Below are 12,877 nucleotides of genomic sequence, written 5' to 3'. Positions count from 1 at the left end.
TAATGCACATACACACACAAAATCTGTAAATTACCCCTTCCATGGAGCTTTAGGCTACACAGCTGATAGTCTGCAGCACTTTGGGGTGGAGAGTATACCTGCTGTGTTTTTTGTTTCACCAGAACCAAATGTATCAGGTACATAGGCAGGATAGTAGGTCCTCCTATCCCCAAATCTAACACTACAAAGCCGTAATTTTCATGTCTGATCCTGAAGTCAGCAGCCCCAGCAATGGAGGATCATTCAGATGAGCAAACAGAGCTGTTATCCTGCTGGGAAGCAGGTTGCATCAAATAACATCATTGCTGCCTGTAAGAAAAGCAAATTTCTTTTGGTTTCCAAAACTAGGCAGATCCCCAGTCATTAGATTAATGTAGCTCTAATGTTCTATCAGCCCTTTTGCTGGTCTGAAGTACTCCTGAAGCAGATAAAAAGATTCAACTATGGCTAAAACACCTGAGAGAGCTCCTGCTTCAAACTGTCCTCACTCTAAGAGCACTGTCTTCATCTCTTATAGGGGCTTAGTTGGGCCATTATTTTCCCTGCAGCATTTTTCCAACTGAAGAACTAATCAGCAAACAGCACTGCTGGCTAGCATCTGAATTCTGTAGTTGGATGTGCAAGGAACAGCTGTTCTCATCTGTGCAAAACACTAATGAAAACAACATACTGTATATCAAATGCTACCATATATCATAGCACATATCAAATCAGCCATTCACAGATACTGCAAGCAGTAACTAGAGGTCTGGTTACAGTACTGTCATCAGTCAGTTGAGCTGATCCTATGCAGCATCATCCTCCTCCAGCTGGTACAGTAACATAAGCAACTATGAAATTCTGCCACTAGCTCAATTACAGGTCCATTATTCTGTGTTCCTGGTGCTATGTATGAAACAACCGAATCTTAAAGTTGGAAAATGAAACAGTGTGAAGTGACAAAAAATCACAATGAAAAACCTTACAACAAAGTAAGGGATTATATGAATCTCATACATTGAAGTTGAAAGAAAAAATAACAAAACAGCCGCCAACAGAGAATATAGCTTTTATATGCTCAGGACCAAAAATTAACACCCACAACACCTCCCAGAGTTCATTTCTAAAACCCTGCTGGCTTGCAATACTGACTGACAGCTTAAGTCTACAGCACGGCCGGACACCGAACCAGGTGTGCTATAACCCATTAAGCGGAGCAAACTAGTAACTGGTTACAAAAGACAGGGTCCAGCTGTGGTGTGCAGACGGGACCTGTCTGCCTGTTGTGAATACACCATTAGGTGTCCTTCTGATTAGTCAAATAATTGCTGCTTTATCTGAAAATTAGAACAAAGAGAGCTTTTAGTGCAGCTTACTGTTAGACTCCAGCAGTGCCGTTGGGAAAATCTGAAGGGTTTTCAGTTCTGTTCCACACAGCACCAAGAGATGCAGCCATATTCAGTAAGTTTGTAATTATGCTACAACAATTTTCATTCTCAGATAAGTATTTGCTACAGCCACTCTAGAACTAACAGCGTGATTTATGGAACATCAGAAGACAGACTGTTGCCCTGTCCTGAAAGTCTTGGCATGCAGAAGTAGAACACTGCAAATTAGTGCTCTTATTAAAACTACTATATCTAACAGAGTCCTGAATCTGTATGATCTGCAAGACACCTTTACCAAATTTGTAACTCAAGAACATTATAGAGACCAAAAAAAAATATGGTAAGGGACTTGGCCAGTCCTTGTCAGTACAGTGCCTTGAATGTCTGTGGAAGAAGAACAGAGAAAATACGGAGTTTTAGTGTGATGTCTTATAATCTTAATCCATATATTTACAAAATGAAGTTAAAGAATGTGAGGAGCTTTGCTTAAAAAACACCTCAGCAACTATTATTCCACTCAAGCTTCAATTTACATATCTCCAGAAGTCCACATTTTTATGAAGCACAACTGATCTCAAATATTTTTCCTAACTTCATTATTCTCATGCTTTACTTTTGTGTTTTTTTAACCAAAAAAAAAAAGAAAGAAAGAAAAAAGAAGCATTGCTATTCATTTGTTTTCATATCCTGTGCCTCATCCCTTATGTAAAAAACAACTGCCAAAAAATGCTACAAATCTGAGTGAAATTGGAATATCCCTTGACAGGCAGACCCCATCCCAAAATAAGTGACAATGAGAAACACATTGCTCTTATTTTCTGATTCACAGAGGGATTGTTTTCTCTCCTCTCTTATGGGCTGGAAAGGGGGTGGAAGTTTTATCAGAAAAGATTTTAAGCTAGTCACTTTAGAAAATATTTATATTCTGAATGTTTGCAGTAATTATGGATTTAGAGGGAATATTTATTGAGAGAGCTGTTAAATGGCAGCAAAATACAGCAGCAGCAAGTCTAAAGCTGAACCTTCACTTTATTTTAAAGACAGATAACACTTGGCTTATATGTAAAGCAAAAATTATCTCCATATCACAGTATGGTGGTTTTTTGTTTTTGTTTTTTTTTGTTTTCCCCTAGAAGTAAAATGAAACAGCTTCATGAAAATATTTTGCTTAAAGCGAGAAAGTTGGGATTTTCCAACAAAAATATTATGGTCTCTCTGGGAAATCTGGAAAGACACCAAGAGTGTCCTGCTGCTCAGCCCCCCACTCCATCTGATACTTTAACAGTTCCAGATGGCCTTTACTACAGGATGACCTCTTCTCTATTCTTTTATGATGACCTCTGGGTCACAAATTATCTATAGGATGCTGCTGTCATTCTGTAAGACACCATTATATTCTTTCATCTAGAGAATAAAGATGCTTAACATTAAAACTCATCTTTGTTAGGCTGACCTTCCAATGATGATCAAAACAGACAGTTATTCCAATCAATGTCACTGCAGGAAAAAATATGCTTCATTTTTTGTGACACTGACATTACGAAATAAAGGCATTGTTTTAAATCAGATCACTTTCGTAATTGTACTTGGCTGGAGAGTATAGCACAGCATATTATGCTCATTTAAAATATCAAAAATATGGCTGTAATGGTTTTGATGAGCTATGCTGATGAAAGGGATGTGGTGTGTCATTTTCTTTTTCAAGTTAACGATGTGACTTATAGGATGTAACAAAACTTTTTGCACAGAATCTATTAATTATTTGTCTTTCTCTATCATCATAAATGGAGCACACTGACCTTGCATAGGAAAATATAATAAATAGTCTCAATGTACTAAATAAAGTAATAAGGTTAATTTCTTTCCCGCTGTCAGTAAATTCATGTTAGCAGTCTCTCGTCAGCTTGACATCAATTAATGATTTTAATTCCAGACTCTTGTCACAGTACTCACCACCCTTTCGTCTAATTAAAATGGATGATGCATGATGAAGGGAAAACACAAGACTTCTGTTCTTGTTGTAACATTTCTATTCATTAGTATACTTTTACAACAAAAGGCTTGTGGCTTTAATGGCACTAGAGAAAGATGAAGAGAAGTTTATTATAAGTTGGAGATAAAGACTCTAACACCCTTAGGAAACATATAATACAGGAAACATTTTATGGAATGACCAAAACCTTCAGGAAAAAATATCGGTGTTATATTAGTTGCTAATGAACATACAGAATGTTTCACTCTAAGTTTAGGAAAAATCACTACATGAAAAACACACACCAGAATCATATTTCTGTTTATGTTAGCACCAAAATATGTTGTAAACCTAATCACTGATCTACAAAAGTAACAGTAAAAGTGCCATTGCGGAGACAAACGCCTAACCCACCTCTCCAAACAGCATCTCTGAGAGACACAGATCCTTAGTCATTCTTCCCACATTTTTTACCATATTCTCCTGAAGCTGTACTTCCAACTATTATAATCTTCTCCCCAAGTCCTGTTCTAAAATAGTGTTCCATGTTTGATTGCAAGACATTAAGATATACTTTGCCATACAAAAGCCTGTTGAGGTTCCCAGCCGGAAGCATCAATAGGGAGCCTGCTCCTAGTTCTTCAGCTCTGGGCACCCCAGCATGCCTCATCAGGAGCTCCCTTCCTGGCTCTGCAGCTGCAGCCAGCAGGTAGGACTCCCACGGCACCACTGATGTCAGCAGTGATGACATTTGCACAGAACAACGAGAAAACTAACAGCAGAATTATGTAAATGTAATTCCCTTCATAACCTACAGGAACAAAAGGTTATGTTTCCCAAAATGTAAAGGGGGAAAACTACAAAGAAATGGTTTTATTTTGCAGATGGCAACTACATCTACGTGTGAATGCATGAAACATAGTGCTGCTTTGCTGTGTGTTAATCTTCCTCCAACAAGGCTAGCAAAGACTGGAAGTTTACAGCTTCTTTTTTAGTGAGAAGGAAGGTACACGCTGTGACTCACTGGCACTGACTGCTCTGTCATCCTCGCAGCATTTCTGAAGCCTCTGTCACAGTGCTTCCAGCAATACAGCTATTTAATTCTCTTCCAAAATTTCTCCTTATCGCCTCACTACTGATCCTCACAAAACAGGTGTTTAAGCACCTGATTTTGCATCAATTTCTGTGGAAGCAGAGGAAGAATACAAAACTAGGATTAAAATACCTATGTATGGTAACAGAGATTTACAGAACATGAGTAAAGCTCTTAAGTCAGTGTATTAACCAAACAAAAAATATCCTATAGGCTGTTCTTTCCAGAGGAAGAATTGATCTAGAGGCAGATTAAAGAATCAGCACTATTCACCCATAGCTGGGATCACGTACTCCGAACTATAAGATTATACTAGAATTGCTGCTTTCATCTTTTTAAGTGGTGAACCATGCTAGATCAGCTGAACATGTGGAAAACTTCACAAAGAAGCACATTTATTTTCTTCTTCTGCTATCCACTACCTGACTACAAGGAGTAAAATTGGGCTGGGGAGTGTTTCTGTTGCTAGAAAACACCCAGGGCTGAAGACAGGTGCAGGAGGCATGGGCTGTGCCATGCAGGTGACCAGAACAGCACGTGTCAGAGTTCAGGAGAGGCAGGACACTGGCAAAGGTTTTTGATCTGCTAAAGATTTCTGTTGCACTGAAGATAGAGAAGAAAAGATATGCAAAGCAAAATCCAAGGGTGAAAGAGATATCAGAACCTGCTGTTAGAAAGATGTCTCACCAGCATGAGCCACCAACCAAAACAAGAAGACAAAACTAAGCAGTGGGTTTCTGAACACTTCTGTCTTCCAATCTCCTAAGAAAGAAACTGTACTGTCTTGAAGGAGTCAGAAAACATTCCAGGGCAATCTGCGGAATACCCCATGGTCACAGTGATTAGTGAGAAAACCCTGACCTGGGAGGTTCTCAAAGATCAGAGTTTATGCAGTGAAAAGGTCTATGGGTTTCCAAGGGCTTAGATTCAAGACATTACTCTGAGGAAGACAGGCCAGCCACAGATTCATCAGGAAACCAGAAGTGGCAGATGACCTCCTGTAATAAAAGCATGCAGGGCTGTTCTCCCAGTCTTATCAATCCAATATAGCATCTTAATCCTATTCAATTTTAGCAGTCCAGAGGTGCAACATGACAAAGAGGGGCTCCTAGTGTTCCTGTGATTTGGAACAAGAAAAAGAGGTAATTGAATTCACAGCTTATCCAAATTCCTCAAGACTCTGCAGTTCACTGTTTTTTAGGAGCCACAAAGCCAAGTTCAGAAAATCTATTACTTCATTTTTTCTTATACTTTTGGTTGGTGTCCATGCTGGACAGAAAAAATCCTTTCCAAGAGCACATCAACTGAATTTGCAGAACAGTGCTTGGCAGATATTCAAGTATTATGGAAGCAGACTTCCTTTTCTAGAGTAAATCTGTGTTAAAGAATAGTGATACACGGACAACCTCCAACAGTCTTCAATGAACCATTAGTATGAACTTCTAAGATTTTACAAGTAGCAAACATCTTAGAGCAAATTCGGAAAGACTAGTGAGTGTTCTTCACAGATGTCACTTCTAATTTTTCCAGTATTCTATTTTATTGAAAACTGTCTCTGTTTTTATCTAGATAATTTCCTTCTCTCTTTAAAATTCTCTTTTTTTTTTTTAAATTGTCAGTAAATAGATACCATATATAGAAGAGATTTGCTCCTAGTAAGGCATTATTACTAATAATATATTTACATAAGGCAATTTTAGTAATTTTAATCACAGCAAATTGAAGAACATTAATTTGCTTATTTTTCTCATAATCAATATGAACACATTTTTATGACTAAAGAAGACACTACTGCAAGCACAGTATCAAGTCAAAGCATAATAATTTTATAAAATTGTGGGCATGATTGATTTTTTAATTGACCATTCACTTGTTCTCTGACCCTCTAAGGATTTTTCTTCCAAGCCTCTCAAACACAGTAAATTCATTAAATCCAGTCTATTTCCCCAAAGTATTGCATCATTATAGAGGTATATAGCATCAAATACCAAGTAAAACATTGCAACTGAATCACACCACTAAAAACACTGAGGAAGAAAAACCCACAGAAAACAAAGTTAAAATAGCAGCCATTACAAACCAATACTTGTTTAGACAGTAATATTTCACTGTCTAATCATAAGCATTTTGAGGGATTGTTCAGTTAATTTGCGAGAGTATTATCCATGAATAGCTTGTCTTTAACAGCATTTTTTTACAGGATCAGAAGGAAACTCTCTGCAATCTAACTGCACAAATATTTAAGGTCTCTATGGATCAAATCAACATCTGAATTTTTCAGAAACATAAGGAAGAACCTCACACATTTGGTTGCTATTTTATTATCTTTTATTAGTTGTACATGCCACTATCCCCAAAGAACTTGCATTCCCTTATAGACATAACACAAAGGAGAGCAAATATGCAGTTAGGGAAGGAGAATAACAGGTGGAGGACCTATGTTATGATAACATCAAGCTGTTATGAAGTTCTTGCACATGCATTTTCTGCAGGTTCAGTGAAGACATAAAATTGCTTTAAAACAAACAAGGAGTGAGATTCTAGGAAAGATTCAAAATGGTTAGCAGAACTCAATGGACAGGGATTAGGAATTTGCTCCATGCGTGGGGAACTATACAAATAATTTCATAATTCTACCTTGGTACCCAGCGTGACTATTGCAACCTCTCTTATATCATCACATGGACAGTCTATACTCTCACCATTCTTACTGAGAGAGACAGAGAGACACAGAGAGACAGAGAAAGAAGAATGAAGAGAGAAAAAAACACATTACTAATTCAAAATAACTAACTCACTCTTTCTTCTTTGCATAAATGTATGTGGCTGATTAGCTGGGGACCTACTGCTGCTAACAAGCCCCAAGTGCTTGGCAGTCTTAGGTTCAGCAGAGTGCATTAAACCAGAGATCAGCACTATGAACAGCAGTATGAACTATATGGATATCCCTTCTCTAGCCCTGAGCTGCCTGGAGCTATTGAGGCAGCTTTCAGTGTCTCTGCACTCTCGATATAAGCTTATGCAGAAATTAGGTAGTCTGTCCATGGGTTAAGGAAAGTTGATTGCACAAACACACTTATCTCCAAAGTCAATTATTTCCTTCATTTCCAGTATTTCCCTTTACAATTTAATCTGAAAGCCTATTACTCTAAAAAACAGGAACAGATTTAGCGACCTGTTTCATTTTTCGATAAAAGAGAGAAAATAAAAAACCAATCTGACAAGTAAAAAACAACCAAATACTGTGATCCAGCCACCCTCTACCATCAAAATGGATGGAGAAAGGCATGAATAACTTTTTACATACATTTATGAGTATATTTGTTAGAGCACAAAAAAAATTCCCATAATGTAATCCAAACAGATGGTCACACACGATAAAGTTTCTACAGTTTAACAAGTTGATCTTCAGTAACTTGTAATGTACAGCCTGCCTTGACTGCAATGCAAATCCCTCAGCCCTTAAAACAACTGAAAGCTAACTGTTATACACTGAACTGAGGAAACTACACAAGAGATACTATAATGATGATACCATCATCTGTAAATTTCTGTTCTTACCTACTGAAGACAAAGTTGCAAAGAGATGATGGTAAAAGGGACCATTATGACTAACTAGTCACGCCTCTGTACAAGGACAACACTTTGTTTCATACTTCCTGCTACAGCTGAATTACAGCATAATTTTTAGATAAATCATCTCAACTCATTCACTTTCACTGCTAAACATGCCTGAATCCAGACAGCATTCAAGCTTTGTAGTCCTTTAGTGTTTGTCTCCTCATTGACGAGCTTTCTTTTCAAAGAGGACTTCTCCCCTCCAAACACAGCCCTCAATACTAGTTAATTTATAACTAAAGATTCCAAGATTTTAGCTAAATTTACATGAGATATTAGCCTAGGCCCCCACATAACTTGGTCTACAAGAGACAGGATGAACAGTAGATTGGAAATATTGAGAAGAGCATATAGGCATATATTAAATAGGTTTTAATGTTAAGGGAAGCTGACAAGGAAAAATAGAGGTACTCACCACTCATTTTTACAATTAGCAGTTTAATATACATATCATTCCATAAACAGACTGCATGACATAAATAGACTGAACTCCAGTGACCAATACACCAATAATTGTAATTCTTAGGTGTTTCTAAATATACCAGTGAAAAACCTAGATATGCAAGACTTTGATGAAAAATACAAAACATATTTCACTTTATATAAATATTTGTTTTCTGAAAAAGTCAATAAAATCAGTTATAGAAAGTATAAAGAAACCATTTCATATTATTAATTGAGTCTCCTCAATATAGAAAGGAGCTCTGGACCTACAGAAAGATGCTTACTGCAGCCCAATGTCCAAAATACTAATTTCCAAAATAAATCCATCTTTGTCTTTTTAAAGTATATAAACATATCAACATTTGGGAAATTTCATCAGCAAAAATTGAACTTCAGTTATTTAGTTTAAAAAACAAACTCTCTCTATCAAGGTTTAAGCAAATACTGAAGTCTACCTCTCCTGTTCTTGCTTCATTCGTATTCTCTCCTCTTCTGAAGTAAGAGCTTCCTGCACTTTTATTTTACCAGTTTTCTCACTCTTGTCATCTTTGCGATGTTTGCCAAACCTGTTAATAACACACAAAAAAAGAATCTAACTTGTGAAATGAACACAACTGTATTTTCCTTTTCCTATGACAAAAAGAATCCTTGCTGCTTGAAAACCAGCAAGGGATAATGCAAAGACCTCAGAATCACAATATGTAATACTTTCAGGCTGCTTTTGTTGGTGGGCTTTTTTTGTTGTTTGTTCTGGTTTTTGTTTTGTTTGTTTGTTTTGTGTAGGTTGTTCTGTCTTTTTTTTTTTTTCCTTCTATTTCCTCTTAGAAGCTTATAGAATTCCTCCCTAAAGAACACAACAAAACAAGAAAGGGAAAGCGTCTCATTCCTTATTTCTGACAGGGCTGCTGTTCTTGAATACATGGTCAATGTTTCAGAAATTACTCAACACTCTCACTGCCAAAGAATACAAATAAAGTTTACAATAAGTGGAGGCCTTCACAAATGAACTGCAAAAGACAAACAGCCATATGTCCAACAACTGCCCAATAAGCAGAACCACCGACCACAACCTCCCCACAAAAGCAGTTTCAGCACACAGTGGACAACATCCAAAATAGAAATTTATTTTTTTCCAGCACTAAGGGTTTAAGGGTTTTTTAAACAGTGTTCTTCCCCAAGGGTTCTTGCAAGGTTCCGTGCAATGAGAGAGGGCAGAGGGCTGGCACTGGCCTGGCTGTCACAGTCAGAAGATGTTGCCAGCTCAGTGTTTGCCCTCCTCACATCTCTTACCCCTCTACAGGCAACATTTCAAGTAGTTTATGTTTCTTCCATACTTGCACATTCCACTGGATTTTTTTAGACTTTCAGGCAGAGCACGGTCAGACATTTGAGATATTTAGCTATTACTGGGACAAAATTTTGTGTATGTGTTAGGCATTTCAGATCAACTTTGAAAGGAATGATTTTTGTACAGTAAAATCCAATGTCTAATCATAGCCCGAGACTAGACGATCATTTTCTGTCTATGTAAGGCTGGAATCTGTACACAGTATCTTCTTAGAGTACCTACCTATTAAACATGGCATCATTTATCACACTAAACGCAGCAAGAATTTTACTTTGTGGACTGACAGTTGTGGTACTTTGCACACAAAAGCCCACAGCAAAAGACAGAAGCAAACACTGAAATATGCAATGTCCAGCAATGGTGTAGACACCCAGAATGTTCACAATCATTGAAACAAAACAGAGAGTTCTTAAAACTTTCTTCTGGCCCGTGTTTATAATATTTAGAGTCCACCAGGCATTTATTGCATTTTCCTTCTTGTTCCTGTTCATACCAGTACAAAGCCATTGTGTGGGCTGAAGACATACTGTACAGTGAAGGAACACACAGAAACATTCATTTCTGATCACCCAGTGAAGAGAGAGCATTATACTGAGTAACCACGTATGTGGATCTTAGAACAGCTGCTAAAACAACAACAACAAAAACAACCAACAAATGTGCAGTGCAGGAGCATGTACACAAACTGTAAAGTGCATGGCTGTTTTCCACAGTTCCAGACTGCTCACTTCCAAAGTAATTCAGGCATATGAAAACTAAAATTGTGCATTAATAATTATCGGAAAAATGAAAGGCAGAGGACATTATAGGGTTAAGAAACATAAAATACCACAAAAGTGAAATCTCTGGTTTTATGATGTGTTATACATAAAACTGTCATACTTAGATTCAGTGACTAGAAATACCACCACGTATCTTTTAAAACATCTATTTATTAAAGGGTAGTCAAAGCTATTATACAAAACAGTTACATATATGACAAAAGAGATTCCAGTGAACTTCTGGATGTCTTACACTATACAAAAAAGAATAGTTAATTTAAAATAGCCTTAAATCTTGTAGCCAAGAGAGGAGTAAAACCTTGGCAGAAAAACTGTGGAACAGAGCCATTTTACCCTGATGCACAAGGAGTGCTGGGGTGGTAGGGCTATGAGTGACAGAAGATGCGGGGCTGTGGGAGATGCACAACATATGTAGTGCTGTGGCACAGCATCTCTGGGATGCTTGTGTTTACTTCTCCCTGCTGCCCTTCCTTGCTTCATTCAAATGTCAGGTAAACTAAAAGAACCAACTTCTGGAATAGCCAGTGCATTTTCAAAAATGAGCTAGTGGTTAAAAAAAAAAAAAAGTGAAATTGGATCTCTGTTACTATCTATCAGATTTGGGCAGCAAAATAGCATTTCTATCACCAAAAGATCAAGTAATTGTATGAGCGGAAATTTATTGAAATCAATACCCTATTAAAAAAAAAAAAAGTACACAGGATATTTCTAATAATCCTTGAGAGCAGTGATTTTGGGCCAAGCACTTCTCACATTAACACATAATGCAAACCTAGCAAGAATCGATGGTTTGAGTTTCCAGATCCAACTGTCCAGGTCCAGAACAACACTCATGCTGTGCTTCAACAGAGGCAGAGGGTTCAATTGCTTTGGCTTGTGAGCAAGCTGTGGCAACATCCCTTCTTCTCTTTCAGGACACGTTCTGATTATCTTTTGCTCTTGGGGACATTCCCAATAGAGCTTCAAGAAAACGTTGCTAGTTGCTTCCCAGGTATTTCAAAGGGTGGCCATATTGCATCACTCTGGCAGGAGACTTTCCAGTGCCAATCTCTGACAAGCTCTGTGGTCATCTCAGCAGTGGACAGCCTGGCAGAATGTGAACCGCAGTGGTCTTGGAAAGTTGCCTTCTCTGGACTTTGTCACCCGCAGAAGTGATATATCTGCCATAATCACCACTGCCTGTAATAAGTTCAGCAACATTAACTGCACTGTCCCTACCCTTGGACCCAGAGCAATCAATGCCATCCTCCCCCCTCCCTGATTGTGATTCCATGTCTTTAACAACATCCTGCATAGGTTGTTCTCCATCACACTCAGAGCTGCAGAATGGTTTTGGAAGCACGCAGCCCTAAGCAATTCTGACTCTAAACTTTTCTGCAGACTTTTAGCAAGACCTCTGTGCAAAAATATTTTACCAAGTTTAAAATTTTTCTTTTCCACTGAGATTGCATGTCTCACATCTCTGTTAAGCTTCAGCTTACAAAAGGAGAAGTAACAGACAAACAAACAAAACAATTTCCCAGGCTCCAGCAACACTTAAGAAAGGTGTTTAAAAGAACTGTGAAGATACATACATACACACATACATGTACCCAGCTCCAACCTTTTATTTCTGTAAACACTCCCTGCTCCCAATGACACTCAGAGCTTTTGCTAAGATTGCTCTTACTAACAGTAAGTGCGCTTGATATTTATTTCTACTAAAAGTGTTTTCTCCATGAAGTTCAATTTATAGCCATAATGAAGCCCACAGCCCAAATCAGCATCCTTCTTCACCAAATTTATAACAGAAGACATTTATAAATTATTTACCATCCATGCTCGAGCCAAGTTTTTAACTACAGAAAAGCAAAATACAGAAATGCTAAGGCACACAATTAAAGCAAGCTGCTAAGCACTGAAATGTACAGCATTCAGTGTACTCGGGTGATTAGAATGGTGTGATGCTATTCAAAATCACCAGTTCTTTCAGTTTCCTCATGTTTTCTACTCTGATTTATAAATATCAGACAAAGCAGAACACTTAGAAGCCAGAATAATTTAGATGTTTGAAATGCAAGCAATCTATGCAATATCCTTTCAAGCACACAAATGCATATCTTACAGTCACCCTGTGCCCTCACAGCCCATAGTGAAACCCTGCCCTCCTGCTCTGCCCTGGCACTTGTGTATCTGTGTGAATCAAATAAAGAAAAGCATGGGCCAGTTCCCCAGATTTACTCCTGGCATTTAAACACCTCAATTTGAATGCAC

The 12,877-nt window shown here is 37.9% G+C and overlaps 1 protein-coding gene across 1 annotated transcript in view; it reads right to left on the bottom strand.

Moving 5' to 3' along the window:
- Positions 1 to 12,443, bottom strand: part of LOC100551156 (partitioning defective 3 homolog) — an 85,380-nt gene extending 72,937 nt beyond the window's left edge. Inside the window, exon 1 of the mRNA XM_031554025.1 lies at positions 12,437 to 12,443. Coding sequence (XP_031409885.1) covers positions 12,437 to 12,443 — 7 coding nt within the window. The remainder of the gene's footprint in view (positions 1 to 12,436) is intronic.
- Positions 12,444 to 12,877: the final 434 nt, after the last annotated feature.

The sequence above is a fragment of the Meleagris gallopavo genome, chromosome 6 (genome assembly GCF_000146605.3).
Source record: "Meleagris gallopavo isolate NT-WF06-2002-E0010 breed Aviagen turkey brand Nicholas breeding stock chromosome 6, Turkey_5.1, whole genome shotgun sequence".
In the NCBI taxonomy this organism is placed as follows: domain Eukaryota; kingdom Metazoa; phylum Chordata; class Aves; order Galliformes; family Phasianidae; genus Meleagris; species Meleagris gallopavo.
This window is presented reverse-complemented; position numbering and strand designations above follow the sequence as displayed.